Source organism: Poecile atricapillus, chromosome 3 (assembly GCF_030490865.1).
Source record: "Poecile atricapillus isolate bPoeAtr1 chromosome 3, bPoeAtr1.hap1, whole genome shotgun sequence".
Classification (NCBI taxonomy): Eukaryota; Metazoa; Chordata; class Aves; order Passeriformes; family Paridae; genus Poecile; species Poecile atricapillus.
In genome coordinates, this window is record NC_081251.1 from 109,114,711 (window position 1) to 109,136,206 (window position 21,496).

Genomic DNA, 21,496 nt, shown 5'->3' on the forward strand with positions numbered 1-21,496 from the left:
ATTTTAGAATTGATCACAGAAGAGTACTGAACTCACATCTACCAACCCACAATTAGTTGCATAATTGTTAATACCTCCTTTGGCTAAAAATAATGTTTGAGCCATTTTCTACATCTAAATTGCTACTGAAATTGGATAGACTTCTCTTAGCCAAGAGAAATGGATGTAAAATTATACTTTTGGTGAAGAGAGGCAGGTTTCAGTGAGAGTTCAGTTTAGCAGGGCCGTGATGAGGGAACTTTGAAAATGCTGAGGGAAAATATTTTAATTAGCCATTTCTTTTTTGCTGGATGCTGGGCTGTGTACTACAAGTGATAATATAACAATTCTACAGGATTAATTCTAGTATCAATAATATTTGCAAAAAAAAATCAATCTCACCCTCTTCTCATTATCTCTGAGCTAGATTATCACTGAGAAAGACTCTAAACACCCAACTTACTCTTTGCCAGTGACTATGCTGGTTTCCCTTCCAAGCATTCCCAAGTGGTGTGATGAACTCTGGCCTCAAAGATTCACCTGTGCCCCTGGAAGCACTGTGCAAAGGCTCCCAGCTTGCAGCATCAGCCTTGCTGGGAAGCTAAACTGTGTATCTGCTGAGCTGTGGCACAGAGATTAGGCAAAAAATACTCCTGGGGGCAGAGTGAGACAACAGAATCAGTGTTTTCAGGCTTCATTGTTGTCATGCCTCCTTAGAAAACATCCCTGTCAGATGACCAGAGTTCAGAATTCCAAGCAGATACAACACGTGTGGGGTTTTAATAAGGTCTGATTTTATCTTAGATGATTAAGACAAGGCATGGAATTAAAATACATATTTCAGACACAATGGCAATATGATACTAAAGGACTCTCAAGTTATAAAGCAGCTTGCTGGGCTTCCTCCGAAATGGAGTAATCAGATGGTTGCATACCATAAATTTCCCTGTCCTCCCTTAGCTGTTGAACACTAAAATGATGTTAGAGGTATCTAGCTGTATATACTTTTTTAACATGATATTTTCAAAGAACAATAGCACAATTTCTGTGCACTTGGAAAGTGGCAAATAAGAAATATTTCCTTTTGTTTTTTACATTGTCCTTTCTTCCTTCATTGGTGAGCCCAATTACAAAGCCATGATGTGACTACAAATTCTTAATACTGCTCTCCTGGTAATTTGTACTTGGGCATTGTTTTCTTAGGTAGAACTGTATTAGGGAAGCAATAATGTTTTCACCAGCACAAGCACAAATGGCTCATATCTTATATATTCTGGCTGAGACGGTGAAGTCTCAAGGAATTAATTCAGTCCATGAGCAGCCCCTCACAACCTCCTAATATAAAAGCTCATATCATAAAAATGCAATAGATAGGAGACCAGCTTATTTGATTACTTCTTCTTGTTGCCTTAAATTCCAACAACTGAAGCTGGAAAGAACTGGACTAACAAAATGACAAATAAGAAATGTTTACTGGACACTACACTAAAGACAGGATCTGCCATAAAATATAAGTGGAATTAGTTCTTGACCTAAGTTGCCTTTTCCTGTTTAAGATGATGGCTGATACAATTCTGGATACAAGATACTAGAGGACAAAAAGTCTATTTAACAGAGATGTGTTTTTACAAGATTTCCACTTATCATCTCTACCTCCCTCTCCAAGCCTTCCAGCCCCCAAAGAGGGTAAGCACAGCTCAGACAAGGGACATGTAAATCACACAGCATTGCTTTGTCCAGTCATACTATATGTACAAAGAATGCAAGCCCTCCTCATTAGGCAAGTACCGTATACATACAAGTTTCAGCCTAATCCTTAAAAACTAGAAGTTTTTTGAAGTCCTTTTCAATTACATCTCTAATATGTCTTTTCTAGCAGCTAAAAGCTGCATTAGGTAAGTTTTCACCTGTGCTGGTAATTGCCAAATACTTGTGGACCTTTGTGTGTATGAAATTCTTTTCAATCCCCATTCCCAAATTCTTCCTAATTCAACTGTGAGCTCATTTACCTTTGCAGTGCAACCACCACTACTCAGTGATCCAGTCATGCTGCTGACTACTGTCCCTGAACTAAAGCCATGAGATAACAGTGAAGCCAGATCACATTTAAAAAAAAGAGTGGGATTGTGTCCTAGTAACCAAAAGCAGCTGGAGTACCCTTCCCAATAACTTCTGAATATGAGGGTTATGCTGACACCCAGTTCAGGCACACACCATCCCTTTTGTGCCCAGCCTTGGATATACTGTTAGTAAAGGAGCCCATAAAGGAGCTGCCAGTGTGATGGCAGATTGTGTTGCCCTTAATTATGTTGTTTAGTGCTGCCTCTGTTCGAGCTATTTACCTTCCAAGTGAACAGCACACCAAAATGAAGGTGTGATTAAGACAAAGGCAAGAATGCATTTAACATATTCCAAGAAGGGGTAATGGAAGAGGAAAGATAGGAAAATAGATCAGAGAATAGCTGGGTCAGAAGGGACCTTTTAAAGGCCAACTCCACTCTGCACTGAGCAGGGACATCTTCAGCTAGAAGAATATCTACCAGACATAGAGGACATGCTGGCATTAGCCCACCTTGTTATAGCTGGGTGGCTTCAAGACATAAAAACAGACATATAAACATGAAGTTTCACAGTTTCTGCAGTTTTTATCATACTGTCATTATCAGGTGGCTAGTTACCCCCACATCTCAGCAGCTCTGGAAGGAGGAATTCTAAAGTATATGAGAGTGAAATGGAGATTGTGGGAAGGATGAAACACGTGGCAGTGAGTTCCTTTTTGAGCTGGGGCTCCCAAGCGTGGTGGCAGCAAGGCAAACGTTACCTGTGTCTGTCAAGTCAATTAAATGCATATTCTGTGTAAGAATTCTGTATCACTCCTACTTACTGGTTTTTATTTTATTACATTAGAAGCAAGGATATTAATCTTGCTCCATGCAAGAGCTCTTATATTGCCTTCTAGGACATTTGGAAGTATTGCTTTTAGTTTAAGAACACATTTTTATTCTCAGCATGTTGTTTCCTCCCTGCCAATATTTCAGCTTCATCATTAATTCATGAACCATAACTCTGGTGAGAATCAGCTCTAGGCTGATAAAAAGAATTCCTGCATTTCTTTGTCTCTCAGTTTACAAAAGACGCTTTTTAATAAGACAGGAGGGTTATATTGAAAAATAATAATAAACTAGATTTACATTTTTACAGTCAATAGAGAATGTGATGCATACATTATAGACCTAAAATAGGTAAAAGGGTATCATATCAAAGGCTTGTTAGTCTTCCTTTACATGCAGCCAACTCTGTAGTGGGTTTTTCAGAGTGCCATGGAGAATACCCAGCTTCCACTGACAGCTTGAATATATCTCTAGAAAATCTGTCTCTCAAAAAAAACCAGATCAGAACAAACTATACCCAAAAAAATCTTTATATCAGGAAATGTAATGAGCAAAAGAAGGGTTGATAAAGCTGTAATCACAACACAAAGTGAGTTATTTGGGGAGGAACTGTCTCATCTTCTGTCCACACATTGCCAGGAGATAGCTGGGATACTCCCACTACAAGATTAAGTGTAATTGCCCTGGGACAACAATTTTTTTGTTTAGGTAGAATCCAGTACCATTCCTCTTAATTCTGCAATGGCTGACAGAACTGGTTTAATAATGCAGGCTCTCCTGTTAATTCTGTGTCTCCTGATAAAAGACACATATGTTTCCTGATGAAAGCAACCCCTGACAGAGCACCAGGTCACTGTCACTGTTCTCTCTCTTTCCTGAGCCTTCAACCCAAGTGATCTCAGGGCCCTTTCTGATATTAATACTGCAAATTATCTCTTGAAGAGAATCACAAACACTCCTAAGGGCACAGTATTAAAAAGGTAATATGCCCAACACTCTCCAACCAAGCAATAAAACAGAAAAGAAGAATCTCTACTCCAATGTTTAACATTCAAAAAGAAGGTTAATTCCAGTGTACCTCCACAAATTAAAGCATAGGGCAATATGACGGCAATTTGATTCAAAGGTATTTTATATACCAAATTGCAAAAAGTCCCCATGATTATGATTTAAAATCTGCTTTTCTTGAAGGGTAAAATAACTCTAGTTCAGTTATCATTCCTCCACCTTTTTTTCCAACTTTTAGACAAGTTCTCCATTGGAGGAGGATAACACAGAAATTACACGGAAACTTTTCTGTGTTCCGAGTTTATATCTGCTACAACCAACACTAGTGGAAGAGAGATCAGACAACTGTAACACATGAAGATCAGACACATGTAACACATACTGCTAAAACTGTCACACACCTAAGAAACATTCTCCTCAAGACCAAAGTGTTTAATGGGATCTTTATGGAAACACTAAATAAATGAAAATCTCAAGAAGAAACACAGCCTGTGTAAGGTGACTTCAGAGGGAGTCTGAACTCATCAGAGGTTTGTACAGTTTATACTACAAAACTGAGCAGACTCAGAAGGAATTTGTGACAAGTCTTCCAGTGTTATTGCAGTACATTGCCAATTTTATGGGTGGAAGCATGAAGATGACTATAATCCCTCTGTTACAGGCAAAACATCTGAGGCTCAGCATTTGAGAAAGCTTTAGATGCTTCACTACTTGTCACAGCGGTAGATTTAATTATCATGTCACAAAACATGGTAAACTGAATGTTCTGCTTACAGGGAGAATTTGGCACAAGTAAAAGGAAGAAATAATTTGGAAGGAAAGGTAAGGAATTGTGGAGCTCCCACATAAAACCATCCCAGATGTTCTGGGTAATTTCAGATCTCGTCAATACAGAAATCCATCTATAATCAGCCAAGGGGAGGAGGCTCATTCCCTACAGCACCAGGAGGCAGCCATGGCTGTCTTGGCTGGGTAACACTGAAGAGGTGGACACAAAGCCATGCAAGGTTGGTTGGTTTGGGCTAATTTATTTTATTTTTGAGTTGCAGCACACACATTTCCCCCAACTGTCTTACAGTGTACAGGTTAAACAGATTACAGGATGCTATTCAGTGTCTTTTACAAAGATCACAGACTGTTCCTAGAAGGAGCTGGAATCATGGGAATAAACAAGGAGGCTCCTGGATGATATTAGCCCATGGACAGCTGAACTGTTATCTCAATCACAGCTATAATAATGGCCATACCTGAGTGACCTGGGAGACACTCCATATCCAAAACAGTAATTAAACTGATAACACACCAAAACAGATACTGCAGTGTCAGTAGCTCAGCTGGCATGTTTCAACCTGGGGAATATTTACAGGTTCAGGCTCCTCCATTTTGACTGCAATGGCCTATGAAAAGCAGCTATAAGGTGACTAGAGATAAACACAGTATGCTCAGACAATACAATAAAATCAACACCAAAACATTGCCGAGAACCTTGAAATCAAAGAACCTTGAAATATGCTGAAAGTTGGATAATTTGTGCAACTGCATTGTGTTCCCAGGTCACTGGTTTCAGCACAAGCATGTACACACCATTCTGCCCCAGAACCCAGATATTAAAACTGTTACCTTATTCACACCATCTGCCATTGCTTGCAGCGTTAACTCTCTAGGTCCATCCACAGTCTTCCCATTATCAGTTGGTCCCCAGCTGGCACTATATATATCTATGACTTGAGGCATATGACTGATGGAGGAAGCCTCGATGATGTCTGTCATAAACGGCTGGTCGAGCATTCGAATACCTGTAGTTTTAATCAACATAAGCATGAAATATGCATTACCCAGCACAAAATGTAATCTCAGCACCTGCAGAAGGCCCCCAGTTACAGGTATTTTAAGTAACTGGCAGTTTCACCCATTCAGTAATTCTGTACTTGACATTCCCATTTCACCAGGGTGTGCTTACCCAGCGGTAATAGCAGCAAACCCAGCCACCAAGGCAGCATGGCCCAGAAAGACAAAGAATTTTATTGTTAGCTTTCTAATTACACTGTATTTTCCATCTACTCCTTGAGAACACTTTAAAAATACCAGAATCCATCAATCTCAGAAGTTCAGTGTTTAAATAATATGAATGGCATTGAAAATAACATTTTTTTAAGCTAGCAAAAAAGAGTAACCCCCCTCATCTAACTTACATTCAGTTTTGTGTTCACATTGTCATTAGTTTTTCAACTAATTTTTCTGTTTATTTTGGTGCATTTCCAGAATTTAATCAGAGGAGGGAAACAAGCTACATAGCAATTTCCTGGAAAAATATAATTCTGTCAACATGCAGACGCAATAGCAAAATATGGCCAGAATGTGGACAAAAACACAGACTAAACCCCGCTACCTTAAACCCATACTGCAGTAGAAATTAAGAGTTTAAATGATGCAACCTCAGGACATGTCAACTTCATAAAACCTCCAAGTGTTGACTCTAAGTGAGCCAGAGTGCAACAGACAGCAGTGCAAGCCCCACACATAGGACAATTTCACCCACAGACAACCTGTCACTTGGCCTCTGGATGAGACCTGGGTAACCAGGGATTCATTCCAAGCTTAATTTGTATTCCTGAGTTGAAGTTCAGCTTTTCCCAGTGGTTTAGGACACAGATGGGGCAGAAATCAGTGGCACAGTGCCAAACAGTGTGAATGGCAATAAGGATCCTGATTTAGAAGCCAGCGGCTTTACTATATTCAATAGAAAACCAGTGTGTCAAATATAAGGCTGGAAAAAAGGTGGCATACATTTCAAATAGAAATCAGACCAAAGCTGGATGTTCTTGATGGGCTAACTCGAGCTAGAAATGATGAAGTCAAACTCAATGGGTGAGAAACTGCTTCCCATACTTATACAATGCAGATCTGCACAGAAGCCACTGTCCTGGTTTAAAAGACAGGTGTCGGCCAAGGAAGGTGGGAACCCTTCCTGGAATGGAAAGATGACGCCCTCCCCTCCAAATTATTGTAACTTCGAATGGGGCTTCCAGGCAAAAATTATGGGAAAAGGAGTAACAGTTCTTTACTAGAACACATATGTGTCACAAGACAGACGAACACCAAACAATACCAGAAGCTGCCCACCCGTTAAGCAATCTCCTTTTTTGTTCAGCCATGACCACAAGTGGCTGGGAGCACTGGTGGCTCAGGTGGGGCAGAGGGGCTGCAGTGACTCCCCCAGCTTTGAGGGGTGCGCTGGTGCGAGCCCCGAGCCTCCCCAGGGCTTGATGGAGACCCCACCATGAGAGAGAAGGATGTAGGTTCATTTTCTCGGGCCCTCACACACATGATGCAGTATCCTGGCGGGTTCCAGTCAAACAACCAGCGTGGACCCTCTCTCCAGAGAGAGGGAGGAGGGAGAGGGCCCAGAGGGTCTCTCCTGGAGGGGGCAGATGCTGAAAGCTCCCAGTCAATTGGCAGCTCCTGCAAGCAGCAGGCTCACCGATGGGCAGCAAGAAAAATTCTGCAGCAGCACCAAGCCCTCGGAGAAGCAGCAGTGGAGCACCCAAAACCATCTCCCCTCCATGGCAGGTAAGGACCACCAAAATCCCATCCCCCCTCTCTCTGAACCATTTAAATGGCATGTCAAGGCACGTGGCTACTGCTTTTGTCTCTTGATCACTGTCCATTCACCATCTCCCTGACAACAAATGGGAGGAAATTCCCTAAGAAACCCAACACCGTACAACCACAAAATTAATTTTTGACTCTGAGGAAAGTGGGGGAACAGGAGGAGCCAAACCGTCTTCGAGGGAAAAAAGAGGTACAAGGAAAAAAAACAAGTGATGCACTAGATCCTTGGCAATCAACTTCCCACTCATTCTGTAGTCATGGGCTCCAAACCATGACAGCAACAGAACCTCAACTTTCATGGACTTCCACTGCCATGGACCACACAGTAGTGCTGCCAGTGCACATTGTCCTCAGGCAGGGGAGGCTGGCTGGCACTTCCAAAAACTTGAGGGAATTTTACTACAAAGTGCACAAACACAGAAGATTATTTGTAGGCTGCTGATCATCAGAAAAGGTCTTCACACCTCTTGATTTTTAAGAAACCAGCTTGAAGTTGTAGAGTTGTATGAACAATATGGTCCAGACAAAACCCCATGCCTCAATTCAGATTTCTTGAAGAGTAACTCTTGAAAGAATGTAAATTTTGTGGAATGTCCCATCCCTGAAGGAGATGCTACCATTACTGAAGGAAAGAGACATTCATTAGACCTGCTCAGCCAGTTATTAACTCTCAGTGATATTTCTTGGGTAAGAGCTTAGCAAACATTGCTTGGTGCCCTTCTCTGGTGGAGATCCACCTTTCAGTCCTGTAGGTGCCAGGTGAAATGTATCCCTCCCCAGATTCTCCTGACACTACAATAAAACAGGGACAGGCCAAGCAGAGCAGAGCTGTCCATGAACACAGACTGTGGACCATCTCCAAGAAGCAATGGGTACATCCATGCTGATGTTCCAGTGTGGATCAGGGAAAGTAAAGTGAAATTCATAAGCATCTATCTCTGCCTACTGTGCCTCAGTTCTCATCTTGAAACAGTCTTAAGAGTGGGAAAACTGTATTTCTTCAGATTCAACTAAACTGACACATGGTGCCAAGAGCCTATCTAGCTTCAAGCACTGTATTCACTATATATGTGCAGAGAAGAGCTCGTTAGAAGTAAAAATACCCAACACACCCAAGGTGTGGATGCTGGGTGCCAGGTACCACCTGTTTCATGCTCTGCATCTGCTCCAACCACTCCACATCACTGTTAAAACAGAGGAAACCTGCAACCACTGAGATTTACTGCACTGCAGGTCCTGCACTGTGAGAGCCTGATGAGTAAGAGCAGCATGAGATTTACCACTTCAAATGGTTTTTAAGTGCAGCAGGAATTTATACTTTATCTCCTGCAAAATGAGATTTGCCACAAATGATTCTACAGCTACACAGGGAAGAAGCACTGAAAATCGGTATATGAACAGGGGCTGGTATATGAAGGAGCAGAGCTGCTTTTTGGCACTGTTATTAAAGAGCCTACACAAGGCCCTTGACTGAAAATGCAAAGCCATGGAGAAATTCCTCTCTCCAGCTAACTGCAAAAAATAATAAATACATGGTCCAGCTCCAATCTGCAGCCCTGTCCTGGGCAACACTCTGTCTCTGCAGGAGGAGTTCTGCCTGAAGCACAGTGGACCATTTACACCTTGGATTGCCACCATACCTGCCACTTTGGAGTTGTACGCAACTCCCACGCCGCAGATGTTGTTGTTGGCAGCAGCAGACACCTCTCCTGCACACCTTGTCCCGTGGCTGTGAAAAGGAAGGCAGAGAGACCAGATGAACCGAGCTAAGGCACGTGCTGAGCTAAGCTGGATCACTGTGAGCTTGTTTTGCCTCAGTCAGCTCCCAGTGCTGCAGAGGAAAACCATTCCACGGCAAATTGTTGTGTGCTGAATACTGGGATGAGTTCATTCCCTCCTGAAGCAGGCAATATCCAGTTTCCCCTCTGCAGGATGAGTGATGCTGGCTCTGAGGTTAACATGTATCCTTACACTGCATTTAATTGTAAAGTTATTCAGGCTTTCTTGTTTTAGCTTGTGAGACAGGCTCTGTCTCGTTACCAACTCTGAAACAGCCCCTGACAGAACAGTGTAAATACGAGATCAATATTAATTCCTTTATTTTTGTGGCTTGACAGTGTGACACCCAACACTTTGAACCTCATGGAACAAAGCCTGGCTTGCCTTTTTGCTGTTTGAACACGTACAAAGAGCATACCCCTGCCCACAAAATAAATGCTACAGGAAGAGGTGGGTGCAATACCAAGCTGGAGTAGCAGAAGGGAGACACAATGGTCATTGCACCCTTCAACAGCAGAGCTGCAGCATTGCTGGCCAGGCCCAAAGCTGTAGGAATTAAGGCATGTGCATCCCTCTTATCCAGTGCCTAATTCCCATAAGAACTGACAAGGTGCTCCAGCTCACACAGCTACTGCTTCCTGCTCAAGTGGGAAAAGTCTCTGCTCTGACACAGAGGTCCAAGTTTGGGCTGACACATGGTATTTCAATAATACCTGGTATCTGTGAAATGCTTTACAGCTCTTAACAGAGACTCTTTAACTGGCAGTGGCTCCTGCAGGAAGGGAGACTGCATTTTCCTTTTCTCATAATTCATCATAGAAATTAAACTCAAGAGAATAAAAACACAGACAACATAACCTAGTTTTTAAAAAATAGCATAGCAGCAGGGAAACTACTGAAACCTGTTCTCCTGTCAGGGGTATTTTTAGGCTAAGATGTTGAATCAATAAACGAATCCATCCTACTGCTCACATCAATCCACTCTGCACACTGAAACTGGTGTTGATGCTGCAGCATGCTAAGGATTCATGCAAATCAAAATGCTGTATTATAAAGGTTATACTGAGTATCAGATGGATCACCCTGGGAGGCAGCAAAATTTTTTTAATCACCTTTTTCTGTCTCTTTCCCTTTAAGGGTGTCTGGCAAAGATAAGTGTAACATTAATTAAAAGGTAAGAAGCAACACATACTTTTTCCTGCTCTACTTGGGAGAATATATTTTTAGAGGCAGTTCCATAACGAAAGATGACTGAAGATCTCATCTGCTTCTTTTTACGAAGGGGGCAGAGGAGACAGCAATACAGATTTCTTATTCAGCTGCTACAGAAATTGCTATCAACAATCAAACAACAAGATTTTCTCTCATGTTCTTGCTCAAAGGAAGTGTGACAGAAATACAACATTCATTGCTAGGTGCTATCTATGCCAGGCATTCATTATCTAGTCACCTGTGGGCCAGCTACAAGCCACAGAGAAGAATAAATGGCTTTCTTCAAGATTGGCTTGACTAATGCTGGGGTGCAAAACATCAGTGATGCTGCCAGATTACAGTGAGAAAAAGGATTATCAGGACCTTCTCAACAAAAAAGTTTTACCAGAAGGTCCTCTCCCTGTCCTGGCCTCTCCAGAACAGCAGCTCACACAATGGAGATTGTAAACAGCAGCTCAGCATTTCAGTATTGTGCTGCTGACTAGAGAGGAGAAAAAACCCCCACTTATGATTTAGTGGAAATGCATTTGGTTGAATTATTAATGGCAAATAGCAGACTTTTCCAACTCAGCCCTATTTGCTGTTCATGTATCATTGATAAACCCTTTGTGGTTTCTATGAAGTGACTCATGTCACAGGAACAAATCACAGCCTTTCTCTACAGTGTTCACCTCTTCCCTATTTCAATATTTAAAGCAAGAGGATAGAACATAAAAATATTTTCATCTGTGAACAAGCTACTTCAAAGGTAAACCATATATTAGCAAGTAGAGCAAGTCCTACATAAACTTTATGTAAGTGAAAACATTTTACATGAACACACATGAAAAAGGTGGGAGAAGTAGGTTTAGTTGAAAAACAGTTTTGCATACTGAATTGAAAAAAAATAATTGTACTAGCTATGAAAATTTCACTCTGGTTTGTCTTTGAAAACAATTCTGTTTAGAAATCCACTGCCAATGGTACTGTGCGTGCCTCCCTATTGACATATTTTTGAAAGTGTCAGAGGTGGCACAGATTTTTATTAAGGCTCCTTTTTTCATCTGCTTTGAAATGCTTCTGCAGACAGCAAAGGGCAAGACCCATCCATCCTATCTTCAGCTGTTTGCAGGGGAGGGCAGTGCAGAGCTGCAGTCTCAATAGCTGGGACCATCTTGACCACTTTGCCTTTCCTGACCACTTCAGCTGCCTGCATTGGGCAGCAATTAAACATGCAGAGCTCAGATGGTCACTTTCGTGGAGCAAATGCAATCCCCTTTTTATTCACGTGACATTGTCACTTTCTAAGCATTTGAGTGTTCACAGAAGGGGAAGCATTCTCCTACTTTGGTTTGGATCCACAGTCATTAAAAGATTCTTATGTCTGAAGAATATAGGCTTCCAAGATAGCAAATAAATTTTGCCCTGCTAACTCATTAGCTGAGTGAGAGAATATACACAATACAAAGGCCATGGGAGTGGGGATAATTACTGGTTATTTAGATCAGGGCAGAAATTTGTAATCTCATTGGTATGAGAGCCCAAGTTGTGCTTTCTGCATGCTCAGAACATGAAATCAGAGGGTAGTACGAGGCCAAGCAATCACTGATTCCTATGGCTACCTCTTCACTTCAGAATGTGGTACATGCCAAGGTACTGAATGTGGTTCAGGAGAGGGAATTCAAAATCAGTCAGTTCCCAGTGTGGTTCTTAAAAATCACTGAGTTCTGTGAGGCTGCCTCTTGTTTTGGGAACAGGGCTTGATCCAGGTTCTTTCACTGCTCCCACTGCTCCTCAGGCTAAAACACAGCTCTGTTTGACATTGCACCAAGTGTACATTCTCCTGCTGGCCCCCCAGGCTGCAGATCTGAACACAGTCAACATGAGAATAAACCCCTTGGCTGCCAAGCCATCTATGGGCCTCTGCCCTTAGCTGCAGCTGAACTGCCTGAAAGCAATTTCCTGCCTGAGACAACACCCAGCATGGTTTTGTGGGCCAGTGGCTATTAGATGGAAAGGCCAAAGTGATTCCAGCAGTCTTACAAAGAACCAAATGGAAGGGGAATCTGTGCTTACAAGCAGAGCAGCTGTGATTAATGAAATACTCCATGCAAAAACCTCTCCTATTTATTCTTAAAGTCTAATGAACACATTGCCCATGCAGCTGGCAGCTCACAAAAGCCCCTTGGTGATCAGGCCTCTGCTTCTTGTTCCACAAATCATTTGAATTGCTCACATAGAAACGTATTCTTTATGGAAAAAGGGATATTACGCTATCCTATTTTGAGTCTGATCCTTCTGCATGCATAAAATTCAATGGGAGATACATCACTGGCTGTGCAAAATGGAGCCTTTATTTCAGGTTTCTCTCAATAGATTTTCCATGTAATCATGCCCTATCCAGAAGCACCTGTGTAGCTGCATGTAGGGACAGACAGACTGTCACAGGCAGTTGTTACCTACCAGTAACACCAATTCAGGAGTCAGAAGCCATGGCAAGAGCTTATATAGGAGTATGTCAGCTCAATTAACAGAATAGTAAAGAAGCATACAGAATAAAACAGTCACAACCACTCCTGGACAGCTGGATATGGTGTGCTTGTTGGCATCTTAACCTGCAGAAAACTAAGAATCTTGCATCTTAAAGCCTTCTTATATTGTGAAGGCAGGAAAGGGATGCTCCACTGAATGTGTTGCTCCCATGATTTACCTTGCAAGATAGAAAATTCTCTGTCCTGCAAAAGAAATCTCAAGGTTCATTAGTATCATGGAGTGGCTTGGGTTGGAAGAGACCCTAAAGATCCTCTAGCTCCAATCTCCCTGCCATGGGCAGGGATTCCACCCATGAGATCAGGCCCCATCCAAACTGGCCCTGAACACTTCCAGGAATGGAGCATCCCATTATGACTAAGGTTCATTGACAAACACTTATGCTTCCCAAGTATTGATTTTATTTTTATCTGAAAAGGAAGACCAGTAAAGGAAATCTGCCAAGCAATTTCTCCATTGTTTTCCTCCTCCTGTTACTGACCTGAACTCCCATTCCCCCAAGAAACAGAAGAAAGTGTTGCAGTTCTCTGACAACCTGAATCATGTTGTTCTCAATTATTACAGATTGGGTCACAGATAATAGTGCTGCTCACCTCAATTCTTCCCTGAAGTGCTTGAAATTAGCCAGGGGCACCTGGGACCAGAGACAATAAGCCCTGCCACATCTGGAATGTTTAAGATCTGTTCAAAGAGACTTTGGGATATAACTCTCCCTCCAGGGAGAGTTTACTTTGCAGAACACAGAAGGATGGCAAACTGGGTCCCACTATAAAATACTTGACATCAGCAGAATCAGTGTTAACGGGACTTGGCAGAACATACTTAATTTTATGAAGTTCCACGCTGAAAACAACAAAAGCTACCATTACACACTACAGCTGAATTTAATTTTCTTCCTCTCTAGAGCTAAGTGATATCTGTCTCCTAAAAAGTTTCTTTGCATAAACAAAGCAAGAAAGTCAGCAGACCTTCACAAATTAGAGCCCTAGTCTTTCTCTGACTTTCCATTCCCTAACTGAATTCATACTACTTTAAAATTCATACTACTTTAAAAGGCAGATGTGCTTTCCCAAAATGAAGCAGAAATCTCACTGAGATCTTGCTTTGGCTGAAAAATTGCAGGACTACAAACAAGGACATCACAGTTCCTAACTCTATTTAATCCATTCCAGGAGGCCTGTGTCTGAGGTGGAAGCACAGCTGCTTCTTTGCTGTGTCACTCCGACAGAACTACAATTGATTTCTTTAGAAATAAAAAAAACAAACCAAAAAACCCCATCCAAAACCAGGAGGCCATCCAGTCATCCTGAGTTAGAGATGAAAAACACATCAAATAGGCCTCAAATATTTTTTGAGAAGCACTCCATCTGAGCCCTGAAATCTTTAAAAAGTTTTAAAATCTTCAGCATTACTGGCAACTTCTGTCTAGGGGACGTTCGGAAATTTCATTGAAAATATCCTGCAATAATTTTTGCAAATGCAAGCTGGAGCCTGCCATGGGACATATACAGAACCCAGGACACAGTTTGTAAAAAACTGTCAAAACATATTTCCATTCTATGAGGAAAAAAACAACGAAGAAACAAAAAAACCAATGAGTTTAGGGAAACAAAAAGTCACACTTCCTACAATCTCAAGCCTTTTCTTTTGGGCCATCCTTATTTATACCACATTTTGAGAACCACTCCTCCTACTGAAAACTGGTAAAGTTCAGAGCTAAGTTCAGAGCACACTGAAGAAGGAATGGGTCTTGTGCAATCACTGTGTATTCAGGAGAAATAACAAGCACAACTTCACTGTTGATTCCGAATTTATAAACACAACGGAACAGATTCCACAGTATGTGGACTTGAACTTCTCCAGCAGCTAGAAAAATGCTATCCATGTCCACTGTCCTTAAACCAAGGCAATTCAGATCTTAATGTAAGATCTAACTGTTTTTAAGCTGCTCATTCTACACCATGCTGCTGTTCTGACTTCTTTGGCTTCCATAGGATAAAAAGACTTTCTTCCCCAAAGTCTTTCCTCTCTCCAGCTTACTCCCTTTAAATTTAGGCAGCAGATGGGAAGCCAGTTTATACAGGTTTAGATTACTGGGCTGTTCTAGTACAGCTGACAAAAAGGTATGTAGCCATCACTTATCCAAACAATCTAAAAATACACTTTTCAGGAGCAGCAACTTCATTTATAAACCATAAACCTAAAAAAATGATGTTGTAAGTAACCTCTAATTTTCAAGCAGTAGTGAGACTGCAGTGTCTGTTCTGTGATGATTGAACTTAGCAGAAAATAGATATTTCACAAAGATGCAGAATTTCTTCCACAAACCAAAGTGAAGGGCAGGCTGCCCAAAAATCCATTTACCTGTTAAACCAGTCATCTGTATAGCGGGGATAGGGGAAGGGATCATTGCTGCTGAAGTCGTAACTGGCTTTGGCATTCTGCAAAACACAAGGAACACAGAAAATCAGCTGAAGAACAGACATGCAGGGCAAAGTGAAACACAAATTGAATAAGAAGCTGAGAATCAATAGCAAACTTTGCCCTCTTCATTCTGCGAGATGTATCTGGACAGAAACCAGTCCCTATTGTGCTGTGCCATTTCCCATTTTCCACACCAGCAAGCCTGGGGAACAATGTTTTCTGGCATGCAAAGCCTCCTGTACATTAGTGTGGTTAATTGTGGGTTAATTGTGAGGTGGTGTGAGAGTGCAGGTCACTACTGAGGGACTGTTCAACACAGGAGTATTCAGGTATCAAACTACTTGGTGTGGCAAACAAAAGGTTAAACCCTGTTTTCCAAACAGTGGTAGAAGTGACAAGACACAAGGGCCTTCCACAAAAGAAGTGTTTTTGAAAACCTCATTTGTGGTACTACGACAGCCAGATTTTAAAAAGCATTTCAATGCCTAAGAATGTAAATTTCTCAAAATTAGAAAAAAAAACTGTGAAAACTGCATTAATGGCCAGCACATATGCCTGAAAATCTCTTTGCATATTTTCTCATTCCTTTAGCTGTCTGAACAGCTTCACAAATGTGGCTTTCAGGCACTTCTCAAAGTGTCATCCCATGTCTCTGCTTTCCATATAAATCTAATTCATTCCTGATTTGTCCTATCAGCAGTTAAGGGCACTCAGCAACTTTTTGATCTGAAGCAAATAGAAAGTTTCAGAAAGTCAAGTGCCATCTTCTTTTTTCTCTCTTAATGAAAAAAATAAAGGGTGACTGAAAATTAGGCTTTTAAAAATATTTAGCAGTTTCCTCTCAAGCGTACGTTCATTGAGTTTATGTTTTAATAATCATCATGCTCAAGGAACAGAATTATGTTAATTCTTAATTAATGTGTACTTGTATTCCTTTTAAGATTTCGCTGAGCATGCTATTGAAGATAATTTGAGACTTGTGCATGAATAGCTTTGCTCCTAAAAACATTCCCTTTCATCTGATTCTCAGTTCCTGGGATACAGGAATAGACAGTCCACTGGTAGCACCCAGGTCCTTGGGGTTTGGATTCAAACCCTTAAACTCCCAAAACCTTGTTATTAAGAATGAGATGAGGACAACACTGTCCTTGATACCCGGAGGGCAAAACAAAGTATCTTTCAAGTTATTGTACAGTGGGTTTTTTTGGTGGTCATTTCAAAGCCTGGTTGCTTATGTTCAGCACAGACATAAATATTTTGCAACATTTGAAGGGAGCAGGGATTTTCTGAATGGCTCTCAAATGGCTTGATGCTGTCCTCGAGCTCAGAGCTGAATCCCTTTTTGAGATCCTAACACATCTCCACACTAAGGCCCTCATTTTCAGCCTGAAGATGCCTTCCAATCATGTCAGCTATGGCCACAAATTCTCAGTGCTTCTAAGTCTTTGTGCCCAGGTGTTAATGTGATTAATTTGCTTCTTTTAATTACCTCAACTGCTTACACAGCACTTTGAATGGCAAAGGTTTACATGAGCTAAAAGCAAACAGAACATTACTTTTCAGCCAGGGAAAAAAGAGGAATTTGACAGTTGTCTATAATTCATGAGTAGTACAGAGAAGGTGGACAAGGAGTTATTTTTTACTACATCTCATAATTCAAGAAATTGAAATTACTGAGGGGTAGACTTAAAAGCAGCAGAAAACAAGACGTACTTTTCCACAGAACATGTAATGAGTTACAAAATTCACTGTCATGTAGATACCACACAGACATATTGCCAATTTCATGTTCACTCAGAACTTCTGCTTCCACCCTAAAAATATTGTACAAATGAGAATTTAAACTCAGTCATGTGCCAATTGTGTTCTATTTTCCCATCTGGAAGAAATGTAGCCCCGCTTGCACACCCTAAGCTCAAAGGGGGCCTGGTGAGGCTGACTTTTCAGGACATCATCAAATATACAAGCACCTTGTACTTGCTATCAACCACTCTTGACTCTAGAATTCCCTTGTGCAAAAAGTAAGGCTGGAAAGCCCTTCTAGCTGTGCCCCCCTGTTCACAGCAGTGACAGACAAAGGGATTTTTGTGTCTTTTGATGAATGATTCAGACACCCTACAGCAAACTGCAGCCCTGCTGCAGGCCCCAGGTAAGTCAGCTTATGGGAAGATGCCTTTAGGCAGGCTGTAGACCAAGCCACATCCTGTAGCTCTCATTAGCTTCATTTTGGATCATGGCACTCAAAGGAAAAAGATAACTAATGGACTGGGAACCATCCACAAAGGCCAAAATTAAGAAATCTTGGAAAGAAAACAACTGCTAACTAAGCAATTTATCTTCATTAGGGTTTTTGAGAAAAGACAGTGAGTTTCAGCATTGTGAAGCAGTGAAATGGGTAATTAAACACCAGAGACAAGTACAAATGGCCTGCTTAAAGTTCCTAATTTAAAGATCAAATCCACAAATACCTAAGCCCCAGATTTTGTTAATTTTAATTTTTTTTAAGCTTAAGTAAGAAATTAAATCACTTTCAAAATTGTACCACAAAGGAAATTGCTTCAGAAGATAGCTTAAATATTTCATTTTGCCTTTTGTGAAGTGAGTATTAAAATCTGTGGTTTGCCACTGTCCTCCACAGGCTGGAGTCCTCAGCAGGCAGCAAGAGGGAATTTATTGCTAACATGGAGGATTAATCAGAATAGGAACCTGTGAAATTGCAATCAAAACCAGTGCAGATGAGGACCCACAACAGCACATTGAAATGGGAACTCTTTGCTTTCCCACTCAGGTGATTCAGTGCTCAGTTTTCTTGTCAAGCAAGTCTACTGGCAGTTCCTTCTCTTAGACTTGAAGTGTTTAACACTTGACTTTCAATATCTAAGGTATTTGCCAGGTTTTTAACCTCAGGGAGACCTTGAGCCACCAACCTCAGACATTGGTCTGGCCTTAGACCAGTCATTGGCACAGGGTGTTACAGTGAGGTGAATCTAATCCCCCCAATTCAGTCAAAACCAGCTCATTGCTGCAGAGTGATTTGATGTTTATCAGTCACTAGCTATACACAATTACTTAAAAATAAAACCTATTATAAAATAAAAATGCTACTACAGAGAAGAATGGTATTGCTTTTTAAGGAGTATCTATATTTTTGCTTTCTAGCCTCTAAGCCAAACAAAATGCAAACAGTACCAGATCCCAGGATGAGACCCTTTCAATCATTTATTAAGTAATGGCTTGTATACTATGACACAAATAGATTACTTTTGCCTCTGTATAAAATTATGCTTTCCTTAAAAAAAAAGCCTAGACTAGAATTTCCCAAAGAATTGTCTTGTACCTTTTAAAACACATGCAGTAAAATCATCCATGGAAAAAATTCATTATGCAAAATATGACACTAACAATAAATCAGCTGTCCCATGTGTTGTTCAGCACTGTAATAAAATTATGTACCTTGAATAATGCAGTAAGCCCATAAATTTTTGTATGACTTCACAAGCTTCTGCAGCATAATTCACATATACTTCTCTTTTTCTCTGTAAGTCAAGAAACATGCCTATGCTGACCTGCTAGTCCAAGAGACAATTAAAGACACATCCCACTGGTCACAGGCTGATTTTCTTCATGACATTAAAGACCTGGACTAGATGTGAGGAAGATAAACCTTTTGTTTGCTTGATTTCTTTACTGATCCAAAGAGCAAGCAAAGCCATGAACTCCAATTACAACATATAACATCTCAGGGATACTGTACTAAAATAACACTGAACATCACGTGGTGGCAAAATGAAATTCAGTTTTGTACACACCGGCTTAAGTAAATGTTACATGCTCACCAGAAGGCGAAAAAGGAGGCAACATGTTTAACCTAGAAGAGGTGCTGCAAGGCTTGAAGGTCATTTATAAAAAACAGAGGCACTGCAGCTAAGTCAGCCATTGTACAATAAGCCCTCTCCTCTCTGCCATGGGAAGCACATTTTTATTTTGGTTTGGTTTGTGGGGTTTTTTAAATGGAAATGAAAAAACTCTGTAATTTTTTAAATATCTCTGCCTCTACCTGAACTAATGTACATGTCCTATATCTCTATCCAGCAAATTCAGAGCTGGTTTGAAGACCATGTAAACACCAAGAATATATCCACAAAGTAATGGGTTTTGTTCAGAAATATTAACTGTAAAGAGCAAATTCACAACTGGTGAAATCTGCCATGTCTCTCCAGAAACAGCAGCCTTTTACCCACTTCTTACAGATACATCACTAAAGTAAAAATACTGAGCCAGACAACACCAGCCAGATCTTGAATAATAAATAAGATGGCAGCACTCTTCTCTGCTGTTCTTCTGCTCTAAACAGCTAAGCAATAATAAATCAGAATGTCATTTGAAACTGATGGAGCTGTGTCCTGGGTACAGAACAGTACCTGAGGTGCCTGTAAGCCCTCCTGGTATTCCAGCTCCAGGTATTCAGTACAGGCCACAGAATGAGCAAGTGAACAGCTCACCACAGTAGGGATTTAATTTTGTAGTTATTACTGAAAAAAACTTCAATTTCCTCAACAATCACCAAGCATCTGGGATTAGGTCAAAGACAAAACTAGTGGAATTACAGTCAAAAGAAGATAAACTGACTGCAAACAAGTTGCTACTGCTCAATTTACAGCAATTAAAACAGCTGAGATTACGAAAAGTAAGAATTCTAATAATCCAGCTTCAGAGTTCGTAGGAAGACAGGTTGGCTGTTCCCCACCTCTTATCTAACAACTTATTTTGCAAAGTTAAAAGTTTTTCAGTTCCTCGGTTTAAAAGCAAACAACAAAGAGGCAATTGAAAATGAACATGGAGTCCCTAACATTTGCATTTATCTTCATTAAGGTAGCATTATTTTTAAAGGTACAGTTATGAAGAAAAATAGCTTTGCTGAGGTCATATCACATTGTATTCTTTTTCTATATTAAACAGATTTCTTTGACAAGTAATTGATGATCCTCTCTACACATCACTTAGCACTACAATGTCACACAATCACTTATTTTACTTTTACTGCAGTAATGGCTTTCCTATTTCCCCTGCAGATAAAATGAGAAAACCAACATTAGTTACACTGCTGGCTGGTGCTCTGCAGCATGTGAGTATCTTTAAAAAAAACAAATAAGGATGCAGTAAACACACTTTTTATTTCACACAGGGTAAAGCACACGGGCAGTACAGCAGTGCTGTATACCACCCAGGTAGATCTAAGCACTGATATTTCCCAGCTCCAAAGAACTGGAAAGAAATCAGAAATTAATTCTTAGCTACCAAGATTGTCAGGTGTTTTCCCAGCAAACAAAATGAAAGTCCAAATGCATCCAGCTAAATGCCATCTATCCCTGTGGCTGTTTGCTAATGCTTAGCTCAGAGGTGTATAGTCAAACAGGACCAGAAAAATGGGAATCACGAAGACTCAGAGAAAATGTTAGGTTGTGCAGAATTTTTAAGAGGTAGAGAATTCTTTTTTTCCAATCAATTTTTAAAAATATAACCAGTTTATTGAAATACCCTCCATTACTTTCCCCTGCATCTTTACTTGATATAGGAAAAAAGAGCAAGAAATTCAGGCAGGCATGAGAATTTACTAGAAAGAAGCAGCAAAATGAGCTTCTGTTTATAACAAGGGCACTGCTTTATTATCCACCTCTTGGCATTTTTAGCCTGCTTTACAATTTTCAGGTTGATGGGGAGAAAACCTGAAGCATCACCTGTTGCTAATTGCTCAGAGCCAGAGCTCTGAAGGCAAAAGAAAGTTAACCTACAGAACTGAAAGTTTCTGCTCAGCCAAACATTCCTTAATTTTCAGAGGGTGAGCACAAGAACCTTTAAGCTGTACCTACAACACAGCAAGGAGCTATGTTCGTAGGGAGTCATAAGGCTAAGGCAATAAAATTAGTAAAATAAAAATAAATTAAGCAAGTAGTTGCTGTTAAAGATTTTCAAGTAGCAAATTTAAAGCCTTGGATTATGGAATGAACTCCTTGGTTTCTTTAATTCAGGGGGAAATGAAAAGGGGAAAAAAAGGGCATATA

General features: G+C 40.7%; 1 protein-coding gene across 1 annotated transcript in view; it reads right to left on the reverse strand.

The window, feature by feature from the left end:
• Window positions 1–21,496, reverse strand: part of PCSK2 (proprotein convertase subtilisin/kexin type 2) — a 102,545-nt gene that overhangs the window by 17,288 nt on the left and 63,761 nt on the right. The window contains exons 6-8 of the mRNA XM_058836238.1: window positions 15,375–15,451; window positions 9,131–9,219; window positions 5,499–5,674 (exon numbers count right to left, since the gene is read on the reverse strand). Coding sequence (XP_058692221.1) covers window positions 5,499–5,674; window positions 9,131–9,219; window positions 15,375–15,451 — 342 coding nt within the window. The remainder of the gene's footprint in view (window positions 1–5,498; window positions 5,675–9,130; window positions 9,220–15,374; window positions 15,452–21,496) is intronic.